At 39.0% G+C, this 17,693-nt stretch overlaps 1 protein-coding gene and 1 pseudogene across 2 annotated transcripts in view; both read left to right on the top strand.

Moving 5' to 3' along the window:
- The first annotated feature begins 496 nt into the window (after window positions 1-496).
- LOC149258591 (12-oxophytodienoate reductase 3-like) lies at window positions 497-2,747 on the top strand (annotated as a pseudogene). Its single transcript, XR_016246187.1, has 4 exons — window positions 497-691; window positions 797-937; window positions 1,034-1,154; window positions 1,642-2,747. The product of XR_016246187.1 is annotated as a 12-oxophytodienoate reductase 3-like (transcript).
- Window positions 2,748-7,384: 4,637 nt separating this feature from the next.
- LOC149258590 (12-oxophytodienoate reductase 3-like) overlaps window positions 7,385-17,693 on the top strand; it is a 31,733-nt gene continuing 21,424 nt past the window's right edge. The window contains exons 1-3 of the mRNA XM_089424672.1: window positions 7,385-7,411; window positions 7,593-7,690; window positions 9,452-9,510. Coding sequence (XP_089280798.1) covers window positions 7,385-7,411; window positions 7,593-7,690; window positions 9,452-9,510 — 184 coding nt within the window. The remainder of the gene's footprint in view (window positions 7,412-7,592; window positions 7,691-9,451; window positions 9,511-17,693) is intronic.

Raw genomic sequence — 17,693 nt, 5'->3', positions numbered from 1 at the left:
GTTTTACTATTTTTTTTTTTTAAATTTTTATTTGTTTATTTATTTTTTATAACAAGGCTGTCCTACGAGTTTGAAATCTTTATGAATTTAGAAATTTATTTAAATTTTTAAATCAATTTAAAATTGGATAAAAATTCTTGAAAATATAATTTCGCAACGTTTCAATTATCATAAAATTTTTATCAGTTTGAAAAGTTTATTATTTATCAAATTTATAGTTTAAAAACAAATATTGTATTAAAAATAACTTGTTCATTTCCAAAAATAATTTACTATTATACAAGTTAAATTAGATTAATTTATATAATTTTGAGTCCAACTTGGGGGATATTTTGCACAGACAGACACTGGGGCTTCATCCAACGTGGGTATAACTTGCACAGATTGTTCCACGCTGCGACTTTTACGGTTTAATGAAAGAAAGGCGTAGGAACTCCGCGTGCAGCCGCCTATAAATACAACTCCCTCCACCATAGATTAAACCATTCCCTCTTCATTGCCTCCTCTTCTCTCAATTGTTCATATTTGGCCCGTGCATTGTTCATTTATTGGTTTGGTTTACAATGGGAAAGGGAGGCAATTTTTACCAGAATCAAAATCATCGAGAAAATGGATGGGCAAATGGAAACTCTACTGGTCCTCAACCGCTTTCGTCTTTTCAAATGGGTCCGCTCTTCAATCTATCTCACAGGTAACTATATCAAAAAATTCTTTGTTTCGTTTTATCGTGAGTTATTTATATCATATTTTCTTCAACGCCGGCGGATAATAAATGTTTATTGAGGTGCATCTGCAGAGTCGTGTTGGCTCCGGTGACACGATGCCGTGCACTGCATAACATACCGCAGTCGTCCCACGTGAAGTTCTATTCTCAGAGAGCAACCAAAGGCGGCCTCCTCATTACCGGAGCAAACGCAGTGTCACCGCAGGCCATCGGGTACGTTCTCTCATTATATAAATTCAGAGTGCTTTGGCATGCAGATCCTCTCGAAAGAATATCGATAATAAAAACCTTTTATGTAATGCTGTGCAGGTTCCCGCATTCTCCTGGCATTTTCAACGATGACCAAATCAAGGCATGGAAAAATGTTGTAGCCACCGTTCATGAGAAGGGCGCCATCATTTTCCGCACGTCGGGAGGGCGTCAAACACAGGTATGTGAAGTCAATACATACTTTCCATTCTTCAATATTATAGATTAGTGCAGATGCATCTTATTTTGGTAAAAATGTGTCAAATTTAATTTAAAGAATATTTGGAACTTTGAAGAAGTTAATTTGATTGTGATTTAAAAATTATTTAGGAATTTGAAAATTTAAAGTTGATTCTAAATTTTAAAAAAATTTAGAAATTTTTAAAATTTGACTGCCTCACTATCAACTTGCAAAATATTTGCAAAATCTATCTGTCCGTCGTGGTAGGTATGTCGTGTTTGTCTGCTCGTCCGTGTTAGGTATGTCGTGTTATGTATGGCATCTCATGATTTAGCACTCACGAGTCACACCAAACCACTTCAAGATGTGAATGCCAAAACATTAAGATTACGATTACAATCTGCGCTCCACGACACAATAAAATAGTAATAATAATAATGATGTATTTTAATACAAGCTGTTCGTTGTTTGTTTTTTGACAAAGCAGTTTATCAGCCCAACCAGGAAGCCCCACTCTCGTCCACTAGCAACGGTATTCCAGAACAGTGGAGCATTTTGATGCCGGATGGCTCTAGGGGCACCTGTTCAAAACCCCGTGCGCTCGCGACAACGGAAATCTCTGAAATTGTCGCTCAGTTTCGCACGGCGGCCAGAAACGCAAAGTTGGCCGGTTTCGACGGCGTGGAAATACACGGAGCCCACGGTTACCTGATCGATCAATTTCTCAAGGACGGCGTCAACGACAGATCCGACGAATACGGCGGAAGCATCGAGAACCGCTGCCGATTCGCCCACGAAATTTTGGAGGCCGTGGTGGACGAGATCGGGGCGGAGCGCACCGCTATCCGACTGTCTCCCGTCATAGACCACAATGGGGCGACAGACACCGACCCTCTGGCTCTGACCCACCACCTAATCCGTGTCCTGAACCGTTACCCTCTGGCGTATCTGCATGTCACGGAGCCACGCTTCAGCAGAGAAGGCCTCAAAGAAGCTGACCTACAGGATGCCGAGAAGACGACCTCCCAGATGTGGAGTATGGTGAGAGGGGAATACAGAGGAGCGCTGATGAGGAGCGGGGGATATGTTAGAGAAAGTGGCATGGAAGCCGTCTCTAAAGGCTATGCAGATATGATATCCTTCGGCCGTCTCTTCATTTCGAATCCAGACCTTCTTCTCAGATTCGCCATTGATGCGAAGCTCAACGAATATGATAGATCCACATTCTACACTCATCATCAGGTTGCTGGATACACCGATTACCCATATTACACCAATCCCCCAACCGCAATTACAACACCTAATCAAATCTAGATCTCAGAAATGCAAACTAAAAAGCCTCAGCATCATTTAATAATTTACATTCTATTATAATTATGTCAATAGCAGAGGCATTCTCTACATATGCAAATTATTGTAAAATACGAGACCATACATATTGTCTATGGACTTCAATTTAGGCTATGTAATCCACAAATGACGAGCAACACCTCAAGTATAGGAAAGTACGATTGGACCTCAGGAATAGAAATTCAAATTCAATTGTATTCCTTTGTCTAATTGTATAATTTGGAGGTTTTTATTTTTACTTTTTTAAAAGCGGGATTGATATGCTCCTCTACATTGTGAGTGATTGTTACACTGATTTCAAGTGGTCAGCTTTTATCAGAAGACCAACGGTCAGATTACATTGCCTTATAAAATTCAGTTTTTCTCAGAACTTGAGAATGAAGGTACACTGGTTTTCCTTTATTTTAACAAATTTACATACCATTCAAATATTTTTCTCATCTAGAACCACGATTAAAAAAACTGAGACAAGTTGACATACCATTCAAATATTTTTCTCATGTAAAACCACGATTTAAAAAAAGAAAAGAAGAAGACATTCGTTTACACCAAACCACGATCACGATTCCCACCGACAACTATAATAAGGACAATCCCTCGCCAACAACCTAACTATTAGAGCCGCAGAAAATATAAGAACCATAGAAAATCAAGCCCAAAATACCATGCTTATCTCTTCCAAGAACATCAAGCATGAGGAATTAGTTAAAATTAGAGAACCATAGAAAATCAAGCCCTAAACACCATGCTTATCTCTTCCAAGGACATCAAGCATGAGGAATTAGTTAACTGAGTGTTGAGTTAAATCGATTTAAGTCAGTCTAATTTAATGTGTAATTTGTTAACTTAAAAAACAGCATACCTTATCAAAAAAATAGCAGGTGAAAAAAAATTAATAATTTTTTCATTTCACAATTATCATTTTACAAAATTGTCAAATAATTAGTGTGCAGCAAAATAGTGGAATAATTAATTTTTGGATCAATGCTTCTTCCTTGGCTGGAATATTTTTGATATTAAGGATGTTAATGTCTGCACCTGAATCTAGTAATTCAATCATTTGAAAAATTTTCCTTGGATGTAGATTTTTACCTTAACATGATGTTGCTGGTATGTGATTGTGAATAGCCTCGTATCTTTAAATCCAAAATGTGAGTCTTGCATTCCTTCAGCAACTTGCACTTCTTGATGATATGCAGTAGGATTCCAGGAATCATCTTCTTCTTTCTTCTCTGTTTTTCCTTTTTGTAATTCTACAATTTGAGCTTTAATTGCAGAGATTTCTGTTTTGAGATGGTGAGTTTCACCACTTACTTCTCCCAGCGTTAATGACCTTACTTTTCCTGGCTTTTGATGATGCATTTGAAATGATTTAGTATTCCTTTCATAAGATGCATCAACAAATAAAGCCTTCTTACCTGATTCTTTAGAAGCTTTGGTCTTGAGCTGATCAGTGAATGCTTCAATCAAGCGATTCTTCATGTCTCCTTCCTCCATTGCCCGTATTTGAGATAAAATCTTCAATTCTGCCTCTTCTTCTGTGGATGCCATGAGAACCTTTTCTTTTGGAGGCTTAAGTCTTTCTTCTTCACTGGATCTGGTGTAATATTCAGAATCATTTTCATATATAGCATGATAGGCACACTCATCTGAATCTGAGCATTGGCATTCTGATGAGTCTGATTCAGAATACTGGCCCATATGGACCTGCAATTCTTCTTCTGATGTAGTACTAAAAGAATCAAGAGAAGATTCTTCTAGCTGGTGCTGCTGGGCTGTATCTCTGATGGAAAGATTTGGACATCTTTTTGTGACATGTGTCTTGGATTTGCATCTAAGACAAAAAATAGGTCCTGAATGTTCTTGCTTGACTTGCTTGGACTTCTGAGCATAGACAGCTGTTTTCTTTCCTTTATTAAGCTTTGATTCTTCTCCTTGGGGACATCTGGAAGCTGTATGCCCATTTTGACCGCACAACCAACAAGTGATTTTATTCCACTTTTCTTGTTTAGTTGAATGCAAATGAATATCAGAGGGGTTAATAATGAGTATTTGGGACATATTTATAATAACCCTTCTTTTTATATCTCTGATTTTTATCTTTTGCAGGATATCTTCTTTTATCCTTTGGGTAATTTCTTTTATTCCTATAGAAAGTTTTTTTAAATTCTCTTTTGGCTCTCTTTCTAGATTTTCTTTTCTTGACCAAAGGATCATCTATTGTAAGTCCATACTTGCTGCAGATGGACTTTTTGTCTGGTAATCTTGATAATTTTTCGAGAGATTTGTTAACCTTTGAACTCGTACAAAGACTCACCAATGTCTCTGTAATATGAGAATATATCTCACCCCATGTGTAAGATTCAAATGGTAACTGAAAAATCTCTTGCATTCTGATGTAATCAACAAATCTAGAGGGTAAAGCAACAAGGTATACCTGTTTCCACAACAAATTCTTGGAGTCTTCTACCTCATAGATCCGTTGCATCCAATCTCTATGAAAATCATCGAACTGTGACATTTTATGGCACTTGAGGTTCATAAGAATAACCTCATGTTTATTGGCTATTTCTGTCTCACTACCGCACCAATGCTCCAGAATCATTGATGTCAATGCGCCAATCATATTGCTGATGACAGTGCCATCTGGATTGTGAATAACATCTCCTTTCTCATCTTTGAGAACTTCTGCTTCCATGGTTTCAATGAGTTTAGGAGAAGATTCAGTCTCCCACCACCTGAGGAGAGTACCTGTGAAACATTGAATGATGGTTCTGCAAGCATCTATTTCAGATTTACCTCTGAGACACATGAGCTTATATTCAGTATACATCAAATCTATCATTTGGCGAATTTGGCCAATACTCATGTTATCAATGTTCCATTCTCTGTGAGAGTCAGGGAAGAAAGTATGAGCTTCAGACATTTTCCCTTTTCCTTCAATATCAGGGGCAGAATATCTAGAAAATCTATGTTCCAAAGGTTGATAGATAGGAAGAATTTGTGTCTCTGGTGATTTCTGCTTCTGCCTCTGTTTCCTTGAATAAGGAAGCAATACTAATATGTTCTGATTCATCAGCTCCTGATGATGAGGCAATTTCTTTAGGAAAAAATAGAGGGAATTTCTGGACATTCCTCACAGGATTTTCAATTTTATATTTCTCTTTACCAGAAAAGAATTTGGAACTGGATTTTCAATTTTTGACAATTGTATCCTTTCAATCTTTGTTGTTAAGCCAGTAAGGAGAGTCTTAGTTACACCTATGTGTCCAACTAAGTTTTCTCCTACTTCTTCTATCTTACTTATTGATTCTCTGGTATAAGAGCGAGTCATGCTGGAATCAAACTGCAAATTATTCAAACAACTATTTACACTATTCAATGAAGACTATACAAAATCTATCTGCTTCTTTACATCTTCTGTTTTTGCTACATTCATCTCCAGGCCCTTGATAGCAGTATTGGTCCAGTTTAATTGTTCACTGGCTTTTTGGATTCTTCCATCAATGCCTAAAGCATTGTCATCCTTTTGGACCAGAGGAATGGCTTTGGCTGCATTTGTATTTTCTCCTAAAATAATTCCTTTATAAGGAGGAAATGTAGTAGGAGTTTCTACTTTTGACCCATCAAGTGCAGTCCATCCATGCTTATCAGTTGTAGTGCTAGAAGTGGTTCCAGTGAAAACATTTATAGGGGCAACCTTATCTTTCCATGAATAGAAAGATATCCAAGTGTTATTTTCTTCCATATAATGTTTCCAATCAGTTGCCAACTGTCTCTTTTGTTCAGGGGTGTATGCTTGGTCAAATTCTTCTGCCTGAGGATTTGTATACAAATCCCAATTCAACATATCTTTCATCCATTTGGCACTGATTTCTGACTTCAAACATCCATCCATGAGTGAAAAGAACTTATGCATTTCCATTACTGCAGGCCTTTTACAGTCAGAAGGAATTTGTTTAAATCTGCATTCTGGAATTAATTGGGATTGCTCAAGTTTTCCTAGCCCATATCTTGGTTTTGATGGTCTCATCAAGCAAATCATCTCAGTAAGTCTAGGATCTTCTTCTTCAACTGTATGTATCATAAGGACATGGTCTGAATCTGGCTCTGGCTCATGTGGGAAGGGAATATCAGAGCATTTGGGATTCAGACATGAATTGATAGAAGTAGAAGGTGGAGCAATACCAGTTCGTGGATTATGATGCAGATGAACATTTTGTTCAGCTAATGTAAGAAAATTTATGGTATCTTCACAGTCTGGACATTTTACTTCTAAGGAAGAATAATTTACAAGCTGAGCTAATTCATATAACTGGTTATGTCTACAGGAAGACGAAGATGAGCAGGCGATATCCACAGTGGATGGATCTCTATAGTATTTTGAAGATTTACAAGAAGCACCAATTCTACGGCGGTCAATGGTTGATCTTCGAGGAAAAGAAATGATTGCATTGGAAGCATTTTCAGTAATATTTGCAGAGGTGATATTTCTTGGTATATGATGCCTAGAATGGTTTACGACCCAATGTTCAGGAAACTACAACTCTTCCCATTTGATTAACAGATGTTCAACCTTCTGGTTTTTAGGATCTGTTTTGACGACAACACTGGACTTGGAGTCTCTACTGGGTGTATGACGGATAGCAGGCCACAAAGTATTTGTATGTCGGAAACAAGCTTTAGTCTGTATGGCTATATTATTCCTCTTCTTCTTCATATCAAAACCCATTGTTTGGATTTGTAACTACAGAATTTCCTCAATGGTTTCATCATAGACATACACAGAGAAATTTGGGAAGCAGTCGAAATAGACTGGACCATCAGACAGCGGGGCCACAATTCTGCCAATAATGGAATCTGTATACTTGTTGTGCGTCATGTCTCTTACAGTAGCAAGCACAAAAGTATGTAATCCTTTATGGATTAAAGGATTGATTCCAACCCGAATACATCCTAAATGCAAATAATTTGTCTTCAGCTTCTTTGCTTCTGCTTGTAAGGTTTTGGGATTAAGCAGAGATATAGTCTAGATACTGTCGGAGTTTTCCTGGACTTGACTGACAGATTCTTTAATACTTATTCTAGAAGCAGCAATTAAATGTAAAGGAGCTAAGTCACTATAGACTTCTGAAGGGGTTATCGCGGGCAATTCCCACCGGGTTGAGGGCTGAGTTTCTTCATAAGTAAGTTCAGCAGAATTGAGAGTTCTACTTGAACTACTAGCAAACATTTCCCTAAGGGGATTTTCCTCAGCTTGAGAATCTCTCTCTTCAAGTTCTCTAAAAGAAACAGACTTTCTGAATGATTCCATTCTGAATAAGAGTACTTTTGGATTTTAGAGTACCAACCTCAAGAACCAGACGTTACTGGCTCTGATACCAATTTTATGCAGGGGCTCCTGTCACGAGCTTGCAACTTGCTGTGCCTCTTCATTAGTGTTGATGGCCAACTCCTGGTGAACCAGTGGTGAACCTACTCAGATCTTTCACACTCTATTGGCTTACACAACAGCTTCCACGCCTCACAACGGCCTCGGTGTCCCTTCGATCCTTTGGCGAACTTCCTGTGAATTTTGGACGAAAGCTCAATAGAACTACTATCACAACAGCATGTTCGAAGATTAAGTCGTTGTTTTAAAACTCACGTGGAAGTAATAAAGTCTACCTGAGAAAAGACTTTTTTTCATAAAGTTTTACATAAAGCTCACGTGGTTGGAAAAGTTTTTTATGGTTTTTTAAATAAAAAAATATAAAAGTTTGATTTTTGTGATTTATAAAGTTTTGTGAAATTTCCTTTTAAAAGACCTTTTGGTAAAGGTTTTTTTTAAAAAGAAGATTTAAAATGGTTTCGAAAAATCTTTTGTTACACAAGCATTTATTGAAAAGGGTATAAAGATTTTCAGTAAAGGAAGGTTTATTATTTAAAGAGAAATTTTAAAAGTAAGATGGTTTTTCAAATTTCTAGTTTTATTTTTTACCGTCTATATAGAAGGATTGTGATGTGTGGGCTATTAGGATGGTGATGTTCATGATGTTTGGGATTATGTTCAGTTTAAGCTTTTAGAACCTAAGGATGAAGCAGAGGAACGAGCTCTCACTAATGTAGAGAGCGATCTATGGAAGAAAGACAAAAAGAAGAATGCACAAGCGTTGTAGCTTATCTAACAAGGAGTGGATCGAGCACTGTTCCAGAAAATTATGATCATGTATTGAACAAAGGAAGCATGAGAGACCTTGGCGACAAGATATAAGCAGAATACTAGGAGAGATTTTGAAAGTCTGTAGATGAAGGAGACAAAGGACATTTATTATTTCATGAATCAGGTCATGACTGTCGTAAATCAGTTAAAATATTTTGGCGAGGAAATTAAAGATCAAAGAGTGGTTGAGAAGGTCCTCAAATCTTTCTCTACAAAATTTGATGTTGTGGTAGCAACCATAGAAGAAGCCAAGGATTTGACATCATTGAAATTTGATGAGTTGATGGGATCACTTCTATCACATGAGGCAAGGATAGACATAAATAATGATTCCACTTTAGAAATCACTATCAAAAGTCAAGTTTATATTTCAAGATAAAGAGATTGAGGCAGAAGTAGATCGAGAGGTAGAGGACGAAGCGAAAGACATGGTGGTCAGAGAGATAGTCAAGAAGAGCATGAACATGAAAGGTGAGATGTTATTATTGCAATAAATTTGGTCATTATGCCCGTGATTGCAGGAAGAGGATAACTGATCAAGGAAACTAAAGAGCTAATGTCACTACAGAGAGTACTAACTCCATGTTCCTAGCTTGTCATACCATGCATGAACCCTATGATAATGTGTGGCTATTAGACAGTGGTTGCAGTAACCACATGATAGGCAACAAGAATTTGGTTGCAAATTTGGATCAATCTGTGAAGACAAAGTTAAAATTGGGAATTGAAAAAACTATGGATGTAGATGGCAAAGGAGTGTTCAACATTCTGACCAAGCACGGGGAGCCGAAGACAATTTGAAAGGTAAATAATGTCCCTCGTCTCAAACATAATTTGATAAGTGTTGGTCAATTGACATAGAAAGTATACAGAGTTACCTTTCAAGGACAAGAGTGTGTTACATACGACAAGTCCCCAAGCGAGCAGCTAATAGCAAAGGTGCAGATGGTGAGGAACAAAATCTTTCCTCTAGTTATGAATTACAGTGATCAGGTCAGTTCTTTAATAGTTGCATGTTCTAATGATTATTGGTTATGACACTTTCTATTCAGACACTTGCACTTTTCTGGTTTAAGATTGTTGCAGCAGAAACAGATGGTCAGAGGATTAATTCCCATCAAAGAACCTGCTGGTACTTGTGATTGTTGCATCTTAGGAAAGAAACACCGTGAAAGTTTTCCAAAGGGAGTTGTATGCAAAGCAAAGAGACCTCTTGAGCTAGTGCATACAGACTTGTGTGGACCTATGAGGACACAGTCGATAGGTGGAAGTTGTTACTTCCTCACTTTCATTGATGCCTATAACAAAAAGACTTGGGTTTAGTTCTTGAAGAAGAAGTTTGAAACTTTAGCAAAGTTCAAGGAATTCAAAGCCTTAGTAGAGAACCAAAGTGATCGAAAAATCAGGTTATTGAGGTCTATGGTGGAGAATATGATTCAAAGGCATTCCATGATTACTGCAAACAATATGGAATTAGAAGAAAATTTACAACCAGATACACCACAGCAGAATGGTGTAGAAGAGAGAAAGAATATAAGCATTATGAACATGGCAAGGAGCATGTTGAAAGGAAGAAACTTGTCTAATGAGTATTGGGCATAACCAGTGACATGTGTTATTTATGTGATAAACATATCTCCTACAAAGAGTGTGATGAACAAAGTACTAGAAGATGCATGGTCAGGTCTGTCTTGCAGTGTATCTCATCTCAAATTGTTTGGATGTGTAGCTTATGCACATATTCCTAAGGTAATAAGAGGGAAATTGGATGATAAAAGTGAAAAATGGATATTTACTGGTTATAGTGAGCAATAAAAAGCTTACAAATTATATAACCCTATCACCAAGAAGACCATTATTAGCAGAGATATTATGTTCAAAGAACAAGAGTTATGGAATGGGACTGTAGACAAGTGCCACTGATGGAAGAAAATGATGTAGCAGAAAAGGAGAAACAAGAATCACACGTGAAGACACCAAACAGAGACACACCAATAAGGACTCCAATATTTTCTGAGCAGGATGGATCTTCAAGCAGATAAACAGATTGAGATTCTCCCAACAATCAATTAGGTGATGACTCAAGCAATGGTAAGAACAAGATAAGAAGTGTGAAAGATATTTATGATGATTTGGATGTTAGCTCAAATTTTTCATTGTTTTCATTCCAACCTTCTTCGATTGAAGAAGCAATCGGAGATGAAAATTAGGTGCAAGCCATGGATGAAGAAATCGAAGCTATTGAAAAGAATAATACATTATATTTGGTTGATTTTCCAAAGGAAAAAAATCTCATTGGTGTGAAATGGGTGTACAAGACAAAGTTGAATGAGAAAGTTGAAATTGACATATTTAAAGCAAGACTTGTAGCAGAAGAATTCTCCCAGCAAGCAGGAATAGATTTTGGAGAAATGTTTGCTCTAGTAGCCATATTGGATACTGTAAGAGCAATTCTAGCCACAACATCTCAGAACAAGTGGAAAGTATATCAGATGGATGTGAAATCAATCTTATTGAATGGAATTCTAGAAGAAGAAATTTATGTCCAGCATCGTCCAAGATATGAAGTTGAAGGTAAAGAAGATAACAGATAAATGGTAATAACAGATATCTATATGCTTGGATTGATCGTGAAGAAAAGGATTCTCAGAGAGCTTGATGCAACTTTGGTTATCACAATTGATCACAGTTGGATCCATCATCTAACCAAACAATCCAACAAGTATCTTTCTCATCTAGATCACCTCACATGCTACTTGACAGGAAGTCATGTATTCTGCTTCTGCCAAGCTGAGTGCCACAGATCTTTACTTCTTGTTGTACCAAGAAACCACTATGGACCCAACACTAAAAATTTGGCCTAATGTACTCCCCACCCAATCTACATCTGTGACACCACATCACTTCACCCCCTTTGTCTATCTATACGATAGTCCAAATTGGGAAGTGCCTCAGAGGTACTGTAGAACATTCTTAGCTACCTTCCAAAATAATTTGGTTGGCTTAACCATAGCTTGGCTTAGCCAATTGACTGCATAGCACATATCTGGTCATGTGTTCATAAGATACATTAGTGAACCCACTAACTGCTGGTAAACAGTAGCATCCACTTCCTCGCCTGAAGTGGCATCCTATTTCCTCCAGTTCGTCGCTAGAGGTGTCTCCATGGGTTTGCAACTATCCATGTGGAACCTATGAAGTATCTTGTTCACATACTTGCACTGAGAGACAAACAGTTACCCATTGCCTTTCCATACTTCCAAGCTGAGGAAGTAGTGCATGAGACTCATGTCCTTTATTAAAAACTCTCTTGCAAGGTCCTCCTTAAAAGATCTAATTAGCTGCTCACCACCAGTTAAAATCAAATCATCAACATATAAGACAATAATCAACAATTTACCTTATACCAAGATATGATAGATGTTTGCATCCAATTCACTTTTTGTTGAAGCCTAAATCGCTAAAATAGCTATTGATCTTGGTGTACCAAGCACAAGGTGCTTACTTGAAGCCATACAACACTCACATGAGTCTGCATTGTTGGGCATGGAATCCCCCCCAAGGCATGTTTTGGGGCTCAAAGCCCAAGTTTTGACCAGATCTTGTTGTAAAGCTCCGAAAATTGCGGGCGCAGAGCGCAAATTCATAATAGAGTCACAGGGTTGTCCACCCTAGTTTTGTAATGTAATGTCGGCTGGATAGACCTACCCATGGTCTGCGGACCATGGGATTGTATAAATAGACCAAGTCTCTAAGTGCATAAGAGAAGGAAGAGAGAATAGAAGATAAGAAGTCTAAGTGATTGAGTCAAGTGGCGAGTGTATCTGTGGGTCATAGAGTAGGAGAAGGCTCTGCAGCTGAGTGCGTAAAGGCCTAGTAGTCCATGGCTAAGTGCGCGGACCCTTGCAGCTGAGTGCGCAGGGCGAGTCAAGTCTGTAACCATGGAAATAATCAATAAAGAGAAGTTTCGTTATAATTCTGTGCATCTATTCTTGGGTTAATGCATGATTGATATAACTTGCAAATATACAGTTTATTTACTGCGCGCACCTGTATGAATGTTTTATGTTGTTAAGTATAACTCAAAGCACTCAAGTAGGCAAAGATAATTAACTAACATTGGAATATAAGCAAGGTCTTGGGTAATAGTGCAAACCGCGGCACAGCCCCTGGATAAGGCTGCGCGAAGGCAGTGTAAGCACTCAAGTAGGCAAAGATAATTAACTAACATTGGAATATAAGCAAGGTCTTGGGTAATAGTGCAAACTGCGGCACAACCCCTGGATAGGGCTACACAAAGGCAGTGTATCAAGTCACGAGGAATGGGAAGGTGCGAAAAGAAACCTGCGCGCAAGGAGAAACCGCGAACCAGTCGTACTCATCAGACATCTCCAAGGTGCGAAAACTTGGTTCTAGCACCCTCCCATACTACTTCAAGTGAGACCTCAGTCCGCGCTATGTGGACTATTGCTGAAAGGGCTAGTAGTACTAGGATTTGTTTGGCTAACTAACTTTGAACCTGGGTCAGGCCCCAACAAGCCAACAAATGGTTCCATTGCTGAGACCGGTATCTACATAGAGATGTCTGATATCGTACCAATGGAATCTAATAAAGAAAGGAATTGAGGAGTGGTTGGACAGAAAGATTCACGAGTTCGTGGTGCAGGAAAACATGAATCCACAATTATCAAAGGAAGAGTGGTTAGATTGCTACTTGTATATGGAGATCCATGAAATTTTCTTTGCTTCCTTCCACACTGAGTTGTACGAGTGGATCGCAAAGCTAGCAGATATCCAAGGAAGGTGTAAACTTGACAAACCTATTGTGTGGAATCCAGAATTGGTGCGCAAACTGGAAGCATTGGAAGATAGGATCATGTGAGCTGTCGATCACTGGCTGGATCGAATCATCGGAGGATTTGTCACTGAATTCACGGTAGATAATTTGGTCAGCTATAGCGAGGCAGAACACCGCTTCCTTAAGGGACTGCGAGGTAAGTACGTTAAATCTTTGAACACCTGGATTAAAATTCTACTGCGTAAAAAGTGGGTTGTGCAAATAAATTGATGTTTGGGGCTACGCGGAGTGGGAGGATCTGCAGAAACAAAGGTAGCACAGAACTAGAAACTAGCCCCTTGATTTCACCTCCACACAGAGGCGAAGAAGAACTCCCGAAGGGTTCACCAAGAAGTGTGATCAATCTGATAAAACAAAGAATTCCGCGCATACCACCCCCACCCACACCACCACCAATTTCACTATCTTCACCCTCGACTTCGGCCACCGCAAAGCAGTATGGCCAGCGCGATAAAGCTACCAGTGTTTAAGGGAGTAGGGAATGAAGATCCGGACCAATTTTGGTTCGTGGTAAAAGCGGTATGGGAAGCACAAGGTGTCACGAACGAAAATATAAAGAAGGCAATGTTGGTCAGTGCTCTGTAGGATCGCGAGCTGACCTGTTACATTAAGCATTCCAACAACAATCCAAATGCGGGGATAGCAGATATCCAGGTTGTGCTAAACAAGGAATTTAGCAGACCAAAATTGGAGGCATAGTCGATCATTGAATTCAAGGAAATCACAATGCTACCAGGCGAAACCCCGTGGGAGCTGGATCAAACATTGAAGTGCATAATTCGTGAAGCGAACATGACACTCACAGATGGGAAACATTGCGAATGGTTTGTAGCATATTTAAAACCGCATCTACGGAATGCGCTGTCACAACAAAGGCTAACAACTCAGGCTGAAGCTTTGGAGGTCATGATGAGATTGCACAAGACTCCAATACAATATCCAAACCTGGGAGTCCAACAGATTCACGCGCAGTTGAAAAACTTGTGCCTTGAAATGCAGAGTTTGAAAAAAGACACGATGGCTTGTCCAGAAGTGCGCGACGAGGTATGGTGCATAAAGTGCAAGGGTCAGGGGCATGACAAGGACCATTGCCTGGTGTTCGCAAATTACCTTGCGGGAGGAGGACCAATGCCATTGAGACCAAAGGCACAAGTGGGGCCAAGTGTGTTGCCTGCAATATGGTGCGGGATTTGTCAGATAGGAGGGAAGCATGCTATAGATAACTGCCATCTATTATAAAATTATACGTAGATTTCCCAGCAGTTGTTCTGTAATTTCTGCAGGTCAGTAGGCCATGATGAGTGCACCTGTAGAAGTTATGAACTGATGATGGATCAAACTCCTACCTACAAAGTTTAGGTCGAAACACGGGCCCTTGATCAAAACACAGGAATGGCGCAGACCGGATTTTAGGGGCGCGGACGAGGCCGAGGAAGAATGGGACCAAGAAGAGGTCGCGACCAACTGATATGTTACATTTGCGGAGGGCCAAGACATTATGACCGCGACTGTATGAATCCAACGTGATCCATGGGTCCCCCAGCATATAACCATACTTAACCAAACTGATGCCAGGGTTACCCAACATATGCCCACAGTATGCATATTAACAATGCATCCATACCTTTGTCCTAGGTATTTAACTCTTTATGGAGTTAAATCTTCACACCATAAATGGTCAGGGCCCTTTATAAGTTCCTTTTATTAGAACCCAATCACTCCGCCTGAAACTCCCATCGGGACTGTTAAAACCATTTGGACCCTTTTAAATCCTTTAATCCATGCATGTATAACCTTCTCCATCAAAACCTTGGTTAATATATGTTTATGCATAAATATCTCTATTGGCGCTCTTTTCCTTCATAAAAACCATTTATAAAGGAAAACATACGTTTACAAAGGAAAACTCCACAAACATACCTTTTTGCCTTAAAATGTCCTTTGCACAGATTTCAACGCTTTACCTTTATCGCAATCGGCTAATCGGCTTCCCCGCGGTCATAACACATATGTACCATACCACTCCTCTGATTCCGATATGTGACTATCGGAATCACACAACACTAAAAGTCAACAGAAACGCCAAACCATATGCGAACACATACATGCGGATCTTAAATCGTATACACTCACGTTCACAACTATCAGAGGGTTCGCTCTTACTTCAGCACTTTATCTCTGCGTTCCGACCTCTGATTAGCAGTCGGCTGATCTCCGATCGCTGACTTGTCACTATCGGCATATTGGCGTTCAACTGCCTCTGCGCTACTCCAATATGCGATTAGTAATTTAGATCTAGACCGTCGATGTTAACTCTCGATCGGACGGTCTAGGATCCATCGCTTTATCGCAATCGCTATAACTCAACTTCCGTTCCGATAACTTAAACAGGCTCCTGCCAGTGCGATTAAATCATAGCCGTTGATCTATGAGATCTAATGGCTGCTGATCTCCACTTTAAACTTCCCCGTTTATTCCTTTTACTTGGAATTTCTTTGCGTTTTCTTCAATTTCTCTCTGTTTTTGAGTTTCTTCAAAAGCTCCCATCCTTGCTGTTTTCGCTGCGCGACTCCTCTTCACTTCTCCACTCTTCTCTTTGTTGATGGTTTTGCTATCTTCTTAGCATTTCTCTATGGGTTTGGGTTCTTTCCTCAGGGTTTCATTCTTCCATGTCTGTTTCTCAACTTCTCTGAGCTTAACTCCTTATTTAATCTTCACTCCATTCCTTTTCTCCAGAGCTTTGCTCTGCTGCTTCAATTAGACTCGATGGTCCATTATGATTCTTCTGAATCGATCCCCTCTCTCTGTGTGTTCCGCACAACTTTGTCTATAACCCCCTTTCACAGAGCCTACGAGTTCACATACAAATCAACACTTACAACATGCATTCAACTCTTTTGAGACATTCAGAAATAACTCTTTATGTATATTAATGTAAAACACAGATTACATTTGAGACTCCTCGCCTTGCACAGGCTTGATTCTCAACATTAGTGGCCTCCTTTCTTCTGCCCGTAGGCTTACATATATTTATATGGAAAATTTGGATTGGATTACTATGAAAGACCTGATCCCATCATTTAACAAAAGCCCTAAAGCTCGCTACATGCATACATATGTGGCAGACTTTATCCACTCCATCTTTTTCTCTGTTTTAAAATAGAAAAGTCCCCTTATCAGCTCAATGGTCCACTTCTATTCTAATTAATTCCTAAAAGCTCTCTCTTGTTCCTTGAATCATCGAACTGTCTCTTTACCACTCATGTTCTCATTTATTTGTTTTGAGAGCATTTACATATTCTCCCATTATCTAATTAAATCACACTTAAAGGCCTAAATATTGCATTAACTTGATACTTAGGAAAACTATTTCCTAAAATACATGACCCGCCTATGTCTACTATTTATAATGATTTTCCTTGGGATGAATGCTCCTGCATCAGACTCCAAAAGTAGAAAATATTCATGATCTCCTGATCATGTGTCTTTTAGTCTTGGTCTTCCTGGATCCCATACTTTGTTCTGTAACTGTCCAGATGCCTTGTACATTTTCTACTGTTGTATGTCTACTGTCTTCTTCTTCTTGTTAATCAGGTTCATGTTCTGATTGATCTTGCTTGTTGCTACTACCACTTTTCTCCATTTGAATTACTTCATCATTTGCTACCACATTTCTTAAATTTTTATGTCCAGCATATCTTTGGGCTGGTCCATATTCTGCTTCATATTCTTCCTCTTTCTTTTTGTTTAAGGTTACTGTTGCTGTCTTCTATACTGACTCTACCTTTGCTTGCTCCAACTTTTGGTTTGCTTGCGCTTGTTTCAACGCTTGTTGTGACTCCTATGCTGACTTCTCTTTTACTTGCTTCATCCTTTGGTTTACTTGTTGCCTCCCTATCATCCTTACCCTCTTTCATGATTGAATCATGACTGTTCAGCACTTTCTCCAGCAAATTAACTTCTCTTCTCCATGGATTAAATTTCCCATGGAGTCTTCTTCTTCCATCTTTAAGTGGCTTATCTGTGCCAAATCTTCTCCAGCATTTGCAACAAAACTTGCATTCGTAAAACACTTGTTAAAATTAAAAACATAAGGTTGTTGTGCCTTATCTTCCTTGGGCAACAATTT

This window comes from Pinus tabuliformis, chromosome 6, assembly GCF_031772625.1.
Source record: "Pinus tabuliformis cultivar Carrire ecotype Pingquan chromosome 6, CPIR1, whole genome shotgun sequence".
NCBI lineage: Eukaryota > Viridiplantae > Streptophyta > Pinopsida > Pinales > Pinaceae > Pinus > Pinus tabuliformis.
This window is presented reverse-complemented; position numbering and strand designations above follow the sequence as displayed.